The sequence below is a fragment of the Neoarius graeffei genome, chromosome 15 (genome assembly GCF_027579695.1).
Source record: "Neoarius graeffei isolate fNeoGra1 chromosome 15, fNeoGra1.pri, whole genome shotgun sequence".
Classification (NCBI taxonomy): Eukaryota; Metazoa; Chordata; class Actinopteri; order Siluriformes; family Ariidae; genus Neoarius; species Neoarius graeffei.
This window is the reverse complement of record NC_083583.1, coordinates 67172480-67191363: the sequence shown is the minus strand read 5'-3', so window position 1 is coordinate 67191363 and position 18884 is coordinate 67172480. Positions and strand designations below refer to the sequence as shown.

The 18884-nt window shown below is 41.8% G+C and overlaps 1 protein-coding gene across 2 annotated transcripts in view; it reads right to left on the bottom strand.

Annotated features, from left to right (window-relative positions):
* Positions 1–18884, bottom strand: part of dennd1b (DENN/MADD domain containing 1B) — a 216774-nt gene that overhangs the window by 139311 nt on the left and 58579 nt on the right. For both annotated transcript variants that reach the window (XM_060941793.1, XM_060941792.1), the window contains 2 exons: positions 18060–18321; positions 15752–15816 (listed from right to left, as the gene is read on the bottom strand). In XM_060941793.1, the coding sequence (XP_060797776.1) occupies positions 15752–15816; positions 18060–18076 (82 nt within the window). In that variant the 5' untranslated portion in view covers positions 18077–18321. The remainder of the gene's footprint in view (positions 1–15751; positions 15817–18059; positions 18322–18884) is intronic.

Here is an 18884-nt window from a genome sequence, read left to right as displayed (position 1 = left end):
CTCCAGTCACTGTGGGACTCCTCGACGATGCCCATTTCGAACATGGTCTGAAGTTCTTCCCGAACCACCTTTTTTTTTGTGTTCGGGTAGCCTGTAAGGGCGGCTATGCACTACCACCCCCGGGGGCGTCTCTATGTGGTGCTCTATGAGGTTAGTGCGACCGGGCAGGGGTGAGAACACATCCGAAAACTCGGTCTGCAACTGGGTGACCTCCGTGAGTTGGGTTGGGGAGAGGTGGTCTCCACAGGGGACCGGAGAGGTACGTGATGCCGATGTCCCTTTTTGAACCTCCGGCCCCAGCTCCGCCTTCTCCGGAACCACCGACACCAACGCCACAGGGACCTCCTCGTTCCAGAGTTTAAGCAGATTGAGGTGGTAAATCTGTAGCGCCCCACCCCTGTCCGTTCGCCTCACCTCATAGTCGACGTCCCCGACTCGCCGTGTGACCTCAAAGGGTCCTTGCCACTTGGCGATCAATTTGGAGCTTGACGTGGGCAACAGTACGAGTACCTTATCTCCCGGTGCGAACTCTCTAAGGCGCGTACCCTTGTTGTACAGGCGGGCTTGCCGTTCCTGGGCCTGCCGCAAATTCTCCTGAGTTAGGTGGGTGAGCGTGTGGTGTTTTGCGCGCAGGTCCATAACGTACTGAATTTCGTTCTTGCTTTGTGAAGGTCCCTCCTCCCAATTTTCCCGCAGCACGTCCAGGATGCCGCGTGGCTTACGCCCATATAATAATTCGAACGGGGAGAACCCCATGGAGGCTTGGAGGACCTCTCACACTGAGAACAACAAGGGTTCGAGCCACTTATCCCAATTACGTGCGTCCTCACTTACAAATTTTTTAATAATATTTTTGAGGGTGCGGTTGAACCGTTCCACTAAACCGTCCGTTTGCGGGTGATACAGGCTGGTGCGGATCGGCTTAATCCCCAATAACCCATACAGTTCGCGCAGTGTTTGTGACATAAACGTAGTGCCTTGATCAGTCAGAATCTCTTTCGGGATTCCAACTCGGGAGATGACGCGGAAGAGCGCCTCTGCAATACTGCATGCTGAGATATTGAGCAGAGGCACTGCTTCCGGGTATCGCGTTGCATAGTCCACCAGAACTAATATAAAGCGGTACCCTCGTGCTGACCGATCTAATGGCCTGACGAGATCCATCCCAATTCTCTCAAATGGGGTCTCGATTAATGGAAGAGAGCGCAAAGGCACTTTTGGAATGGCCGCTGGATTTACTAACTGGCATTCGCGGCATGCCATACACCACCTACGGACATCGCCGCGAATCCCCGGCCAATAGAATCGGGCCATTATTCGGGCTAGTGTTTTATCCTGCCCCAAGTGTCCAGCCATGGGATTAAAGTGAGCCGCCTGGAATACCAATTCCCGGCGGCTCTTCGGAATTAAAAGCTGCGTGACTCGCTCTTTAGTTTGAGTGTCCTGCGTCACTCGGTATAATCTATCCTTCATAATCGCGAAGTAGGGGAAGGACGGGGTGGCGTTCGGTTGGAGCGTTTGACCATCAATTACTCTCACTTGGTCAAACGCATGCCGCAGAGTCTCGTCTCGCGACTGCTCTAATGGAAAATCTGTGAGGGATTCCCCACCGCAGATGGCGTCCCGGAGCTGCTGGCCAAACGCGAACAGCCGGCCGACTTCCTCCAAGCGCAACGCGCGGAAGCACTGGTGCTGCTGTTCTGGAGTGCGCCCCACGCGCTGGAGGACGGCCCGGCGGAGGTCCGCATAGGCCAGCTGGCGGTCGGCGGGGAGCTTTAGCACGGCCAGCTGTGCCTCTCCCGATAGCAGGGGGAGGAGGCGCGCTGCTCCATCGGCCACCCCGAGGCTTCGGCGACTTGCTCGAAGAGTGTGATGAACGCCTCGGGGTCGTCCTGCGGGCCCATCTTGGTGACAGTGAGGGGAGACGGGCCCGCGGTCGGAGCGCTGGTGGACCCCGCCGACGCGAGGAGGTGCCGGAACACCTCCCGATCTTCTTGTAGGGCCAACACCAGGGCCTCGAACCACTCTTCTTGCTCCTTTCGGAGGGTGAGTAGCGCCTGGTGCTGGTGTTGCTGGGCCGTGGCGAGGGCGTGGACCAGTTCGGCGAATGGGGAGGACCCCATGGGGCTGTTAGGCTGCTGTGCTCCAATTTCCCAGGTTCCGGCACCACTGTGGCAGTTCTTACGGAGGGGTGGAGCACAGAGGACAGCAGGACAGAGATCAGGTTCAACAAATAGTTTTATTGCTACACTTTTCAGTGAACACAACATGTTTGACACAGACACACGCGCACACACACATCAGGTGTCTGGTTCGGGAGAGATCTCCTCTGCTCTCACTCTCCCTCCCTAAATAGGGCGCGGTCACTGGGAAGACACACAAACACAGGTTAATTGCTCTCAGGAGTAGTGATTCTGCCACTCACCTTCCCTGACTCCGCCCTCCTGTCACAGACCGGCGCTTGACCACGCCCCCGCTGCCACAGTGTATAACTGTTAAGTCGTTTTGCCGTGTTTTAAAATCGGTGCCACGTTAGCCTTGCAATGACTACATTAGCTGTGCAGCTAACCGCTTCCTGCAGTTAGCCAGGTACTCTGCGCTACAAAACCAAAAAGCATGCAGCATGCTCTGTTAAACTGAGTTTAGTCTGGAAATTGACTGTAACTTATGAGCTTATGTTTTGCCGTGTTTTAAAATCGGTGCCACGTTAGCCTTGCAATGGCTACATTAGCTGTGCAGCTAACCGCTTCCTGCAGTTAGCCAGGTACTCTGCACTACAAAACCAAAAAGCATGCAGCATGCTCTGTTATAATAGCCAATCAAAACAGTTTTTACAAAGACACCCACATTCTTTTTTTTAAGTCACTCGTTCATTTTATTTGTTTGTTTGTTCAGTAAAAACCCAAACATTTGTTGAATTTATTTTATTTCCTCGCGTCGCACCTTAATGATGTCAGTGCGCAGTATTTTTCCCTTCGCGGTTTGTTCCTTCTCTCTCGCCATAGTAAGACACCCACATCCGCTTGTTCTGACCCACTGGAGGTAGCGTCACAGTGCTGTTAGCCAATCAGAGGTAACACATTTACATGTCATGAATATTAATGATAAGACCCGCCCCCACCCTCTACCCTTCCCCGCCTCCTGCTTCTCATTAGCAAAACGACGCACTGGGAAAAGCGCTGAAATGGGGCTTTCTCCCAGGAGGCTATATCTACGTGCCGAGGGCTCATTTCGAGAAAGGCTGCGGATATAACATCCGGAAACCTCCACGAGCCCATTTAAAGCATCAACAAACCACCATGCCATGGGTCCTTTAATAGAAAGAAATTGTAATTATTGAGAAATTGCTGTCGTATAGGACTAAAGGTGACGATACATGGGGCAACTTTTTGGGTAATGTTGCCGGGCAATTGTGCTTAGACACTTTCCCATTGAGACTGGGCAACAATTTCAAACAACTTTTTAAGATCATCCAATCAGAGTGCTAGCAGCAAATCACATGACCACCTGAGAGCTTCTGAAAATTTCAACAAAGATAGCGGCGTCTCCAGCAGTGGAGCGAAGAAAAAGAGAGACAACTTGCATCTTTGTGTGCCGGTAAGTTGTTCTCTGTAAACCCAAAGTGGTGACTTTACCTCATCAAATGCTTAGAAAAATGATGTCTGTGTGTGTGTGCTCGGGTGGGAATTAAAACATCGATTTATTTTTTTTAGCTAGGTGTAAACTGCTGTTAGCTAACCACCGCTCCATAGAGACTAAATGGGATTTAGCTAACTAGAACGGCGGCTACAATTATTTACACCTTAATGATCTTTTGACCATTGCAAAAGAAAAGACTTTCAATACGTAAATTGTGGATGAATAGTTACTCAAACTTCCACTCAGAAAAAAAAAAAATACAAGTTGATTCCCAATTACTTAGCGTATCAGATTATGTGACATCGTTCCACAATTATCGACACCTTTGTCCACAGTTAGACACGGTATTAAGTGTCTATGTGGTATTAAGTAAACAGTTTTGATTTAAAATTTGTTTTACATAGACTTATATTTAGTACAAAATATATCACTGTCAGTGCTTACATAAATGAAGCAATTCTAATGTTTGTAAACAAATGAACTGATGTTTAACCTGCATCAGAAAATGTTTTTGTTCCACTTTCTACCCACTTTAAGTATTTTTATAGATCACATTTTGTTAATCAATCGTTGTTGTTTGTATTAATTTCTAGTTTTGTAGTTTACCAATAAATGTCAACAGGGAATTGACATTAACCACATGAAAATCAAGGTCAAAAGGTCGCATGTCATTCCTCAAACCAAAATATAAAATGTCTGATATTGTAATACGTGGAAGATATATATTCTGAATGGAATAGAAAAATCTGAATATTTCAAGCATGTAATTTTTTATATGCTAGGAATTTAATTCTGGTCTAATTCTATTTATTGCAATCGGATTCCAAACACTCTATAAACATTCCATTCTGTTATGAATCAGAAAAAATTATTATAACTCAAAAGAACTTTTTTTTAAAAGTACTTCATCTACTTCAACAATGTTACACAAAGATCCATCCACAACAGTTGTAAATGTCCTTTAATTCCACAGGATGTTGATAATGGTGGACGCTGGTGACACTATTATCGACACCTCACGTGACTTCTCAAATGCGCATTTAGATACAAAATGGCGACTGTCAAATGAAAGCGTAAGAAACAAAGTAGGTTTTGACAAGGAGATCATGAAATATTGGTGAATTTGATCAGTAAAAACATGTCCATGATCTTTCCACCATGCTTACCTGCGATGATAACATCCAGGTTTTCCTCAAATTGCTGATCACGCTGAAAAAAAATTCCATCTCAGGTAACGAGCTGTGTCATCAGACGACAAGATCAAAGGGTGAGGAGGGTCTCCTGGTTGATTAATCAATGATAACTGTTGGAACTGAAACTCACCTTTGTAAAATTGTTTTATTAGTAAATCTGAAAAGGTATTGATAATTATGGACTGTCGATAATTGTAGCCGCCGCTCTCGTGCTGGGTTTTGCTAACATAGTTAGCTGAAAGTTATCACTAGCTATGTAGCAGAGCATCAAGTTAAAAGTGATGGGCGGCTCACGATTTTTTTTTTTTGAGAGTTTTGAGAGTTTTTTTTGAGAGATTATTTGCTCAAACTTATCGTCTGATCTAATTCACATCCAGAGCTCGACTACTTATGGAACCCGAGGGCAAAACAGTACAAACTTCAGGGTCTAAGAAAGAAAGCCTTTCAGGAGCTCCGTCACGCCCCGTTTCTCCTCAGCAGCCATCTCCTGGTCCATGTCCTTTTCTTTTTTGCTGAGATGAGAATTAAACGATGATGTTTTTGTGTCAGTTATTAGTTTTAGCACGTGTGATTGAGGCTAGTAGCATTTTTAAAGAGATTTTTAAAAAAGTGTTTGACAGAATAATGTGCTTATTTTGACTTATAAATGTTAAAATAATGGCGAATTATCTTTTGACCAGAGTATCTATTCAGTTTTGTTCTAGAAGTGATACTTGAGCGAAATAAAGCCTGAAGCCAAGACAAAAGTGACAGCTGAAAATGTTTCAGTGTCCATCTTTGCGCTGTCTGTCTCCCTGGCAATAGATTTGCTCTTATTTGACTGTTTTTTGCTCTAGTTAGTTGCACCGTGTCTCACCTGGTTGCCCATTGCCGGCAACATTGCCCCGTGTATCATCACCTTAAGAGGAACAACATGTTTGAGGACGTGCAGTTTTTACATCTATTTTAGAGATAGGTTCCATCGCACCTACTTAATGGATTTAATATTTTAATGAGTTTCCTTCCACGGTACACCCGTAGTGTTTACTCCAAACACATTCTCGCCATTTCAAGCTTCAAGTATCTCAGCAACACTGGTATTCACGTGACTGTGCTAGGACACGTGTCATAAAACAAAGAAACAAAGGCAAAGCCTCCTAGCCACATAACCACTGGTGATGCATCTTCACGTTTCCTTTCCCAAAGACAAAAAATACTTTAAGAAGACACTGAATGAATCAAACACAAAGAAAAGTTCGACAATTCTCCATCCCTTCAGTATTTTAGGAGAACATTTCAACTTCTTTGGTCCAAACCTGGCTGAGATGGAACTGCAGTCAGTCCTGAGAGCTGGGGTCAGGAAATGAGACTAACCTCAGCAGCTCAGAAGGGAAGTGGTCTAGAACTGTGAGAGACCTGAACATTTCACATCAGTGACTGGACAAGCAACACTTTCCTCTTTTGGTCAGCGTTGTTGTCATGGGTCACCTGTGCTTTATCTTCATCGCCTTAAAAATAAAAACCAGGCATGAAAACCTGCAATTAATACTGAACGTATGGCACAATCAGCTGCAGTAGATGCATTAGGTCACATCTGTTTGTGCACTACAGAATATTGTTTATTAAACGATTACAGCAATCGTTTTGATTTTGTTAAGTCGTCAGACAGGAAGAGGTGTACTAGTTATATAATATGAACCTGCCGATGCATCTATATAGTTATATAGATGCATCGACAGGTTCATATAAACAGGAAAACCCCTTCTAAAAATAAGTAAGGTGCAAGACTGGCTGCTCAGGTGGAGTCACAAGATACAGATAGGGCAATTCAATAAGCAGTACCGTATGGGTATATGAAAATAATGCACACTTGGAGTGGTGTGATACAGCATGACGCACAAGAGGAGTGCCCTTTACCCCCTGAAGTGCATTATTTTTGTATAAACAGCACAGTCTGGAGTGTGTTATTCTGCTGATACTACAGTGATTTATCATTACAATGTTTAATGTCTTTAAAATGTACAAAACATCATAGATTTTAACAGTTTATAGTTATGGCGAGACAAATTAGTTCCTGTTTTTACTGACATTAAAGCTGCTATAGGGGTCATATTCATTCTCTCTATGTGTGTGTGTATATATATATATATATATATATATATATATATATATATATATATATATACACACACACACATACATACATACATACAGGCATGCTTCTGTATTGGAAATCACAAAATGGGCTCAGGAATATTTCCAGAGAACATTATCTGTGAACACAATTCACTGTGCCATCTGCCGTTGCCAGCTAAAACGCTATAGTTCAAAGAAGAAGCCGTATCTAAACATGATCCAGAAGCGCAGACATCTTCTCTGGGACAAGGCTCATTTAAAATGGACTGTGGCAAAGTGGAAACCTGTTCTGTCATCAGACGAAACAAAATTTGAAGCTCTTTATGGAAATCAGGGACGCCGTGTCATTGACTAAAGAGGAGAAGGACGACCCAAGTTGTTATCAGCGCTCAGTTCAGAAGCCTGCATCTCTGATGGTATGGGGTTGCATTAGTGCGTGTGGCATGGGCAGCTTACACATCTGGAAAGACACAATCAATGCTGAAAGGTATATCCAGGTTCTAGAGCAACATATGCTCCCATCCAGACGATGTCTCTTTCAGGGAAGACCTTGCATTTTCCAACATGACAATGCCAAACCACATACTGCATCAATTACAGCATCATGGCTGCGTAGAAGAAGGGTCCGGGTACTGAACTGGCCAGCCTGCAGTCCAGATCTTTCACCCATAGAAAACATTTGGCGCATCATAAAACGGAAGATACGACAAAAAAGACCTAAGACAGTTGAGCAACTAGAATCCTACATTAGACAAGAATGGGTTAACATTCCTATCCCTAAACTTGAGCAACTTGTCTCCTCAGTCCCCAGACGTTTACAGACTGTTGTAAAGAGAAAAGGGGATGTCTCACAGTGGTAAACATGGCCTTGTCCCAACTTTGAGATGTGTTGTTGTCATGAAATTTAAAATCACCTAATTTTTCTCTTTAAATGATACATTTTCTCAGTTTAAACATTTGATATGTCATCTATGTTCTATTCTGAATAAAATATGGAATTTTGAAACTTCCACATCATTGCATTCCGTTTTTATTTACAATTTGTACTTTGTCCCAACTTTTTTGGAATCGGGGTTGTAAATAAGTGCTATAAAAAAAATTTAATTGTAGGTATTGTATTTAAAACTGTGCCAGAAGCCAAACCATGCATGCAGGTCATTCTCAGTCAAAAGGGATTAATGATCCAAAAGTGGAGTCTGGTTTGTTAACACAAGAACTTATTGCCATGTTTGTGTTCAGCAAACAAGCAAGTTATTAAAACCAAGAAGTACATTCAAAAGAAGTGGGTATAGAAACCACTCAATGGGATTAGATCCTTACACAATAGCAAAGAAGGATTTTTCCTACAAGTTGGAAATTATCCATCCGTTGAGTTCCCCAACATCTCAAACTACCTGGTGCTGCAGACATTCTACACGGACACACAGATGAAAACCTGGAAGAGCATGGAGGAGTATAACTTTTTATATGTGGCTGGGTTAAAGATCTGGGGATCAGGACACTACAAGATAGACAAATCTAAGTGCAGGAAGAGTGTTTATTAGCAGGCGTGATATTTAAGTCAAGTTTAGCGCTTTTAACAATAGACGTTGCTGCAAAGTGGCTTTACAGAGAATTAAAGACTTTAAATATGAGCTAATTTTATCCCTAATTTTATCGCCTGTGGCGACAGTGGCAAGGAAAAACCTCCTCAGACGACGTGAGGAAGAAACCTCAAGAGGAACCAGACTCAAAAGGGAACCCATCCTCATCTGGGTGATAACAGATAGCATGACTATAAATAACTCACTTCTGTAACGGTGTCCTATAGAGACACAAAGTACCGTATAACTGTGAAACCAGGAAATTCATTATAGTTTAAACATGAAGTCTGTTTTGTTAAAGTTATGAACTGTTCACTAATGGAGATTTGAGTGCAAAACTGTTCATGACAACTGCAGTCCTAAAGTTAGCAAGTTAACTGTAGTCCTCAGGCTTTACTTGTCCAGGGCTGTCTTCCAAGTGGTGGTTTTGTTTGTTTTCTTTTTTTTTTTAAACAAAAGCAAAACAGAAAGCAGAGTATTTAAACAGAGTTATAAACATGGGTAGAAACAAACATGACAGTGATAATGATACTTCACATAGCCTCACATCTTCCATATCCGTGTGTGCTGATTTTGCGCTCAAATCAGTATCAGGTGTTTCCTATAACAGCCGGGTCCCAAGCGCATGCACAACACGCTCTGTGAGCACGTGTGACCACTCGAGCTGCGCCAGACTCAAGTGCGCAAAGGCGCAACACTCAAGTATAGACCCCTTTCACTGACGTCACCCGAAACCGGAAGTAAACAAACCCTGCGCCATATTGGAAGACCAACAAACTCGTGATTGGGGGAAATAACAGCAGCGTGCGGTATTTGAACCCACGAGGCACTTGGATCATCAAAAACCTGCAATGGTAAACTTTTGTGCTGTGTTAGGGTGTTCTAACAAAGCTGATGGGAAAGGTGAAAAGAAGTCTTTCTACAGAATACCAGCTGTGATTGAGACACAAGCAAACCAAGGAGCTTTCTGCCAGGAGACAGCGAGAGTATTTAGCTGCTTTATGCAGAGCGGATCTGAATACTTCTCGTCTACAACAGTACAGAATATGTTCAGACCATTTTGTTACTGGTAAGTCACTAGGCTAGAGTGTTGTAGAACATTTTTTTTAATGTTTACTGAATAAAAACATCCTTAATTTTATCACATTTATGTTATGTATTTCATTTCTTTCTTTTGTTTTAATTTTCCTCCCTCCATCCCTCTTTGGATTTTAAATATAGTTTTTCCCCATGTCCAAATAATTCAAATATATACCAATAAAAAGAGAAGTAGTAAATTAAAAATAAATTATGAAATAAAAAAAATCCATAACAGCATGAATACAGATTGCAGTAGTGGTCAAGTGCTATAATTTTTTTAACATGATAGTGGAGAATTTCATTTAATCTGCACTGATTATTATATGAAATATAAATGAACAAATTCTGAACAGGTCTTTCATAGAATGGAACAACTGTTAATGTAGTAAAGAAAACACTGTTAACATGTTAATAAAAGAAAATTTGCTGCTACATTTCAGGTGTAGTTTGTTTTATGTATGTACTTGCATAGACGTGTACTTGGTCTTCCAATATGGCGCCCTAACAAAATCTCGCGGTGCGGTGACGTCACGCGAAAGCCCTCTATTCACCTGCTGTGTGACCACAACTTTTAGCTCACGTGTACATCGCCATTAAAATGCCTCATCTTCATCGATAACCCATCGTAAAGCATCGTGAGCTGTAGTGTGACCGTGGCTTAATGAGGCAAATGCGACGTCAGATGCAACCCAGCAATTGTACCCTACTGAGTAAAAATTAGCTTCAACTTGGGGGGGAAAAAAAAAAATTTGCGGCCCACTAGATGGCCCAGTGGTTGAGAAAGCGTTGTCTAGAGGGCTGTCTAGGAAAGCAACAGATTTTCCAACATTGGTTCAAGTCCTGCTGTCGGCGTCTTTCTGAGCAGCTTATTTTTTCTATTTATGTCCAGTAGCTTCTATCTCTCAGTCAGACAAAGGCCGAGTTCAGACCTGCACTGGTCTCTAATTATTATTATTATTATTATTATTATCTTATATTACATGGAGCGTCTGCAACACCGGTCCCTGTGAATTAGCAGCTCCTATAGAGCGCATTCACATTAACCTATTGTTCATTTTAGAGCCAGAACTACTGTAACAAAGTCAAAATGCACACCTTCTGAACAATCAGATTCAAACATTCAACCATGCTGTGGTATGAGGAGAGAGTCCATCTTGTTTAGGAAAGATGTTGTGAAACAGCACTAAAACTTAGCTTCGAAACCACAAAATGCAACTTTGATTGGGGGGGGGGGGAATATATATATATATATATATATATATATAAAAATAAATTGCTTACCTCTCTTCACGTCGAAAGGAGGAGGAAAGTTTTGCTTGTTTTGGCATGGTGAATTATTAACACGAGAAAATACTTGTAATTCGCAACTAAAAAAAGACTGCAGCTACACTGGCAGCTTGAACATGCTTTCTAGTGCGATTGTGTTGTGCTTGCACAAAACGGTGTCAGTCCCGCACGCCTTAGCACGTGCACCTGAAGGCGCGCGCCTAACGAGCTCCGGCACGCGTGCCGTTAACAAAGAACACCTGTCTTTAATCAATGAACTATGTTTGGGCTGTTTAAGGACTGCGCCCATGCAAGGACGATGCGAAGTATTACGCCGTGTCTAGGAACTCGAAAAATCCGAAAAATATATTTCTCCATTCGGAAAACTGGAGATTTTCAAGAGTTTTGTCAAATATCCGGATTTCCGGGTCATTAGCGGAAAAAATCCGGAGGAAACTCTACAAATCCGGAATTCCGGGAAAATCCGGAACACTTTCATGACTACTCCTTATATTGTTAGGTATCGATATATAAAAAGTGAAAGAACGCAATTATTGTCCGAGTCCAGTCTGAAAAACAAGGTCATATTCCACCTCTTTTTTTTTCTTCTTCAATGAAAACAGTACTGTCTGGAGAATGTGTATTTTACTCATTTGGAAAAGTTTTTTTCCCCCCTATAATTGTAAAGCGACCTTGGGTTTTGAGAAAGGCGCTATATAAATTGAAATTATTATTAAGTATGGTTCATGACAATCTGCTTGTTTGTGTTTACAAGGGCCTCTTTTTATAGGACACGCCCCCAACACCTCTTAACTCCACCCCACGTGTCAGTCTCTTCAAAAAGAAGGCTCACGTCTGAAACCGGTAAGCACCCAGGATGGTCAGATAATTAGAGTGTTCTATCAGTGTTCCAGCTAGGTTTATTTTACCATGGCGCCATGCCCAAATTTATATGCGCCGTACTCATAATTTTCCAAAACCTTCCAAGCACCCGGTACATCCGTTCCGTCACAGAAAGAAAGTGTGCCCTAATGAGTGTTGCCGACTTGCAGTGAAAGCAACACATGTTGACCAATCGCAGCACACTATTCGGGCGGGGTCAGAGACGTGCTCTGTCAACCATTTTGTCTTATTACAATAACGAGTCAGGGAAGCAAAAAAAAAAGGGAAGAATTGGTAAAAGCAAGCAAGGGGCTCACAGGACCTCGCATCTCTTCATTAGAACGTAAGTAGATCTAGAAGTTGAGGACCAAACAAATTCAATCAATATCAGACTGATAGATCAAGACTCGAGATACAGAGCTACAGAAAATCTAGTTACTAATGTTAACGTTAACGTGCTAGACTAGATCTAATCTAACGTTAATATTCCGGATGAATATTAATGATCAATCAGCACTATTAGCATTACTATTATTGTTAATATTAACGAATAGACGGATGGAAGTGCTAAAAGAAAGTTTATTGAAAAGCACACTGGCACACAGTTCCAAAATGTCCTTTCAGAGCAAAAACGCACGTGGACGTTGTGATATGACATCATGAAGCACTGTATTAAACTGTTTAATTAAGAAGTTTCAGATTTATTTGGGCCACCTATCAAGCAACATGTTATCTACAGTAGATAATTATCTACTCGTAAGGTATCGCGAGATCATTAGATCATTTTATCCCCTATATCTAAAGAATGAAGATGCAAACAAACTTCTTTAAAACCAAATCTTACACCTCCTAACCTTGGCCAATAAGGGACAAGTATATTAGTCATCACTTAGAGAAGTGGCTATGTGGGAATTGTTTAAAAACCACAATTTCAACTGAAGGCTGTAACTCAATTTACAAACTCCAACTAGGAAAAACCCCTCCGAAACTCGTAATTCCTACTTGGGAAATCGGGACGGTGCCTTCAACCTCGAGTTCAGCAAGAAAGAGATGGCAAAATAAGCATTCTTCTAATAAACATCAACAGTAAATAAAGTAGCTTCCTCCTGGATCTATGAGTATTTGCTTTCGATCAATCAACATCAAAATATGGTGGTCGAATAAACAATGAGTTCCAACTTCCCATGAGTGAAGCATTAGATAAGGCATTAAGTCAAACCTATTCGGTGCACTGGATGTGATGATTAGATAACACTGTACAGTCGAGTGGGATAAAAATTTTACTCCTTCAGGTTTGTGGTACAACTACAGAATGACATCAAGTGTAAACAGCATGATGTGGGTAGCAGTAGTTCAGTAGCAGTTCTGCACTAGTGACCGGAAGGTTTCAAGTTTAAATTCCAACCTGGTCACAAAGCCACTGTTGGAACATCTACAGCTCAGGTACACATTTGAGTTACATTCCCCGTGTCCAAAATCACTCCCTACTCACTATATAGGGCAATATATGGGACGCCATTTTGTAGTGCTGTCCGAAACCTTAGTGAGGATTATTTACACCCTATATAGTGCACTCAAAGTATCCCACAATGCATCAAGAAAAGTAGTGTACAACCGATGGTCACTAACCAAGCAATACGGTATATCCCATCATGCATTGCAGTCGGGCTGAAAGAAATCAAATTAAAAGTCTCAAATTTGATTTGATTTAATAAAAGGCAGCGGCAAAAAAGAAAGTATTCTGCCTTGATTTAAAAAAAAAAAAAAAAAAGACACAGGCACTTTGCATTGATTAAATGTGGGAAATGCGCTCAGTATAATATGGATTTATTATTTCGAAAACCCACCAGCCGACTGATCCGGCACGTTTTAATTGTGCGACAGTAATGACGTGAATACCAGTGCGACGGACGAGTGTCCGAAAGTGTTTTCATTTTACCAATGAGCTCACTATATAGTCCTCTATATAGTAATTCCCTATATAGGGAGTAGTGAACGAGCGAGCGATTTTAGACACAGGGCAAGTCTCCCTGACTTTGGATAAAAATGTCTGTCAAAGGAATCAGCGTAAGGCTGATAACTATAACTGAATTTAGTTCCAGTCTGGAGCAGTCACACCACAACTATAATCCCCACTATAATATCGCTTGGTCCTGACACTCAGGGAAATAAATGCATGCAACTTAAGAATAGTCATGGAAGTTTTTTTTCCCCCCCAAGTAGTAGCACATTATTCCAGGTCATACTGTACAGCTTGGACTCCAAAACAGCCCATGTACACACTCCAGTGGTTGATATAATCAGGGATGAGAGTGCATGTTGAGAAAAAAAATCTGAAAAGTAGCGGGGGGCGGGGGGCCGCAGTTGATGGCACGACGGACTTCATAGACGAAGTCGTTGAAACTGAGCCTGTGGTGGTGATCGCAGCAGTACCAGTCGCCAGTGGGTTGCTTGTGCCCGGCTCCACGGGTGTAGTTGGACTTGAAGTATGTTTAAAAGCACTTGATATGGAGTAATTGCTCTTTAGCAAAAATGTTTTCTTACGGTGTTTCACTGATCCGGCATGACTCTGTAGAGCCTTTAATCCTCTTGATCCATAAAATACTACATCGTCACACACCATACAAAGAGCTTTACTGGGAACATCGAGTTTTTTCACGAATTCACCAATGGTTACCGACACCGATCCATGCTTGCTATCTACCAGGGCTAGCGTAACCTTATTATCCAACCAGTCCCATCTGAACTTGTTCTTCACACTCGCATCTATTTCACGCACCTTAGATTCATCTCGCTTTTCAATCGTATTCAGCATTTTGATGTTTAAACATATTATGAACACAATAACTATCTAAATGTACAACACAAGCAAATTTGGAAGTCACAGTGAAAAAGCTGGAAAGTTTTCACTATGATGAATGTTGGTTGGCTGTTGTATCCTTAATGTCAATGTTTTGACCAATCATAAAGCAGATAAGTTTTACTTCACATACAAGCTGTCGTTAAACGAGATTATGTGGGAATCAAAATAGAGGCATTCGAATAGAAATGTAAACACTGGTCTACATCTATCGACTGATAAGATCAGTCTCAGTCACCAGGATAAACGAAACCCCCCCCCAATAAATAATAAAAAAAAATATCTCAATGGATTTGCAGTAATATAAAAAATAGCATTTTTTATTCCAAAAAAGCAGAATTCCGCCAAAAAGCGGAAAAATCTCATCCCTGTATAATACGGATAGGTCACGGACTACGGAAATATAATTTTAAAAAATAAAATAAAAATTTTAAAAAAATATATACAAAATACAGAGTGGTTACAGATTTTAATACGGCTGCATCACAAGTGCTAATAATTTACGGATTGGTCACGGGCATTTCAGTACATTACAGATTTCATACAGATGATGCATCACGGATAAAAGATTAAGTCGTCTAAAACAATTAAATGTTTGGGCTGACGAAGTACATAATTCAAATATCTTACCTGCATTTATATGTTTACTTTATTAATTTACGATTGATATTTCACGGAAAATCACATATCCATGAATAAAAGATCCGTGCTTTGTATTATTTTCCGTGAATCCGTATTCTGTGACTTCTTGATGCAACGAGGATGTACAAAGATCCCTGGGCAAAAAAATAGCACGTGCTCAGACATCACCACATGTAAACAATTACCTGATTTTATCAGATCAGGTCCACGCCTAGAAAAATGGCTCCAGAAGCAACCTCAGTGATACGGATAAACCCTGGGCTATAGGGATCGTTATCAGTCTGGTGTGAGCACCAACCACATAAATTACAGGGAACCAATTTATAGTTATCGGTATTGCGGGACTGAGCCTTTACACAAGAACAGATCCAGCCAGTAGAATAACAAATGCAGCACAATTCGAGTAAAAAGCACAAGACAGTGTAAGTAACTACTAGCTAGCTAACATATTGGTATTTTTGTTAGTGTGTGTGCATGAACTCATTACTCACCTTCACCTTCAGACGACGGACATGCCACCTGCAGCACCAAATCAAACGTCCTTTCTGGATTCTCGCTAAGACAAATCAAATCATACATACACACTCAGTATAAAGTTTATTAGGTTAAATCAATCTTCATAGACATGCACAATACTGCCAAAAGTATGTGGACACCTTCGTATTGAACGTTCCGTTCCAAAACCATGGACGCTAATGTAACTGACTTGCTGTTATAATATCCTCCAGTCTTCTGCGAAGTCTTGCCACTAGATTTTGGGGCATGGCTGTGGGGATGGATGTTCGTTCAGCTACAAGAGCATTACTGAGATTGGGCTCTGATGTTGGGTAAGGAGGTCTCGGGTACAGTCCAATGAGGTTGAGGTCAGGGTTCTGTGCAGGACACTCAAGTTCAGGTGTCCACAAACTTTTGGCCACTCTCTACCCCATCCATCAACAGAACGGAAGTACCAAATACAGGATCTAGCTTTAACATGGCCACAAACTGTCCTGTCAGAAGTTGCTGATGACTAACCACAGAGCTTTTCTTGTAGTTTACTCAACACCGTTTCCAATAAAACTCCTGAATAACTTTGAAAGAACAGACGATGTGAACTTTTTCAAATCCAACTCATTGTGTCACGAGCTTTTCCCATTTGGAAACCAGACTGCAGCGCTCACGATCCTGAAGCTTGTGGCCAGACGAGTTACTCTGCCACGGAGACTGTCCTCAGTACAGCAGTGACACACATAGTAGCACACTTGGTGGGCGAAGCACACGCTCACAGCTGGGTTGAGAAAAATCCACTAACCAAAAATATCCATCCAACTATGGATGGTGCTATGGTCTGAATTGGACACTGGATACGGGACAGTTAGAGGACTGAGCAGGAGAAAGGAGAAGCTATAATCTTTAACAAGCTGAGTGGGTGTAATTTAAAAAATCAAATCATAATGACTACACACAGTGTTTTAAAACTCAAAGCAAAGCAACACTTGTACCAACGTACTACCCAGTATGACATCAGTTCCAAGAATAAACTGTCAGAAATAAAAGTACTTCTCCCTGTCGCTGAGGTGATATCATCAACGGATGGTGTATGTTCTGCACTTTGCTTAAATTGTGTATCCTTTATCTGCAAAGGTGCTTGTGTCAAATCAATAATTATAGGCCCTTAAATTCAATCGAAGTATCAAATATATTTTTAAACTATACTCATTCATTCGTCCAGATGAAAAATGCTCAGTACAAAACTAGTACCTAATTTTATGCCTCTCTTTATTTTAGATCCACCACATACAGTACACAGGTGTCCGTATACATGCCCAAAAGTATACAGACACCTGACCATCATTTTCATACAGAACATGGGCTTTTCCTGAACGGCTGCCACAAAGAACAGTGTTGTATTCTGTAAAGTTACGGTTTTCCCTTCACTGGAATTAAGAGGCCAAAACCTTTTCCAGCATAACAATGCACCCGTACACAAAGCAAACTCCGTAAACACCACAGTGCATCAAGGTTGGAGTGGAAGATCTCAAGTGTCCCTGAAAACTAACAGCAAGTGCATCCCAAGGCTTCTCTCCTGAGCGCAAATCCCCACAGCCACGCTCCAAAATCTAGTGTCTTCCCAGAAGAGTGGAGGTTATTATAAGAGCAAAAGAAGGAACTGGCTTTGGAATGGGCTGATCAACCAGTGGATATAGATCTGGGGTGCACATATAGTGTTCAAAATTAAAACGATCCCAATGGACAGATAGCGGAAGACTGACAACCAACCACCACCTGATTCACAGAATGCAATTCCTGTTTCAATAAGCAATACATATTCTACACATCATATCGTCACAGGAGAAGATCATGCATTATTATTATTATTATTATTAACTTGTTGCTTCTTGAGTGCAAACTTGCCTCTTCATTGGTGGCTCAGTGGATGAATTCCACACCCTGTGACCACACAGGTGAGGACAACAGCCTTGTACAAGCCTGAGAGTGTGAGGTGGAGGAGCTCCACTCCCACCCCGGACCCTCAGAGTGTGAGGTGGAGGAGCTCCACTCCCACCCCGGACCCTGAAGAGGAACTGAAGCTAAGAGTTCTGAAGCTAAGCTGCGTGCTAACTCAACTAGCTACTCAGGCACCCACACAGCTAACTGGTGTTAATTCATTATAACGCAACGGTTTTGTCGAGTCCCGTGTTAATGAACTGGGTTTACTGAAAGTCCCCGCTGTGGTCAGGAAGGTTTTCTGAGCTGTTACCTTCAAAACAACAAAAACAAACCCAGAGAGTGTCATTCGGAAGTAAACAGCTGTCTCACCGGATTCTGCTGTCCATGGCTACAGCATCGCGCGCGCCTCGCCGCTCTGAGTACTGTCCGATCTGCAGGGACACGGCTGTGTCTCCGGCTACCTGGGACACATTTCAGAGCGCGTCTCTGTCCCGTCTCTCGGTCTCCTTCCTGACAAATTCAGTTCGTACTGTTTCACTTCTCCTCCGCTCAGCACCAGGAAGCGCAGCTGACGCTCAGTGACGTCACGCCATGTTTGACGGAGACCTCAGGGCTCGGAGTGACAGGATTCCTTCACGGGAGGGCGGGGCACACAAACAGAGATTCAGTCACGGGGGGTGTCATGAAACAAACAAATGATTCCTTCACAAACCGAATTAAAAAAAAAAAAAATACAAAAAATAGTAACAAGAATACATTAAATGATTCCTTACACACAGAGTGAGAGAGAAATAAATTAATAAAATAAAATACAAATCATTCCTTCACTCAAAGGGGGGAATGAATGAATGAATGAATGAATGAATAATAGCAATAAAATACATAAAATGATTCCTTGACACAGAGAGGGAACAAACAAATAAATACCTAAGAAACAAAAAACAAAATAAATAGTAATAAAATACACAAAATGATTCCTTCACTCACAGGGGGAAAATAAATAAATTAGATAAATAAATAAAAGAAATTAAAATAAAATTGAAATTAAATACATAAAATTCCTTCACCCACAGCAATAAATAAATGAATAGATAGATAACGAGAAATAAATTAAAATAAAAATACTAATAAAATACCTAAAATTATTCCTTTACTCATAGGAAAAAAGTAGTAACCAATAAATAAATAAAATTT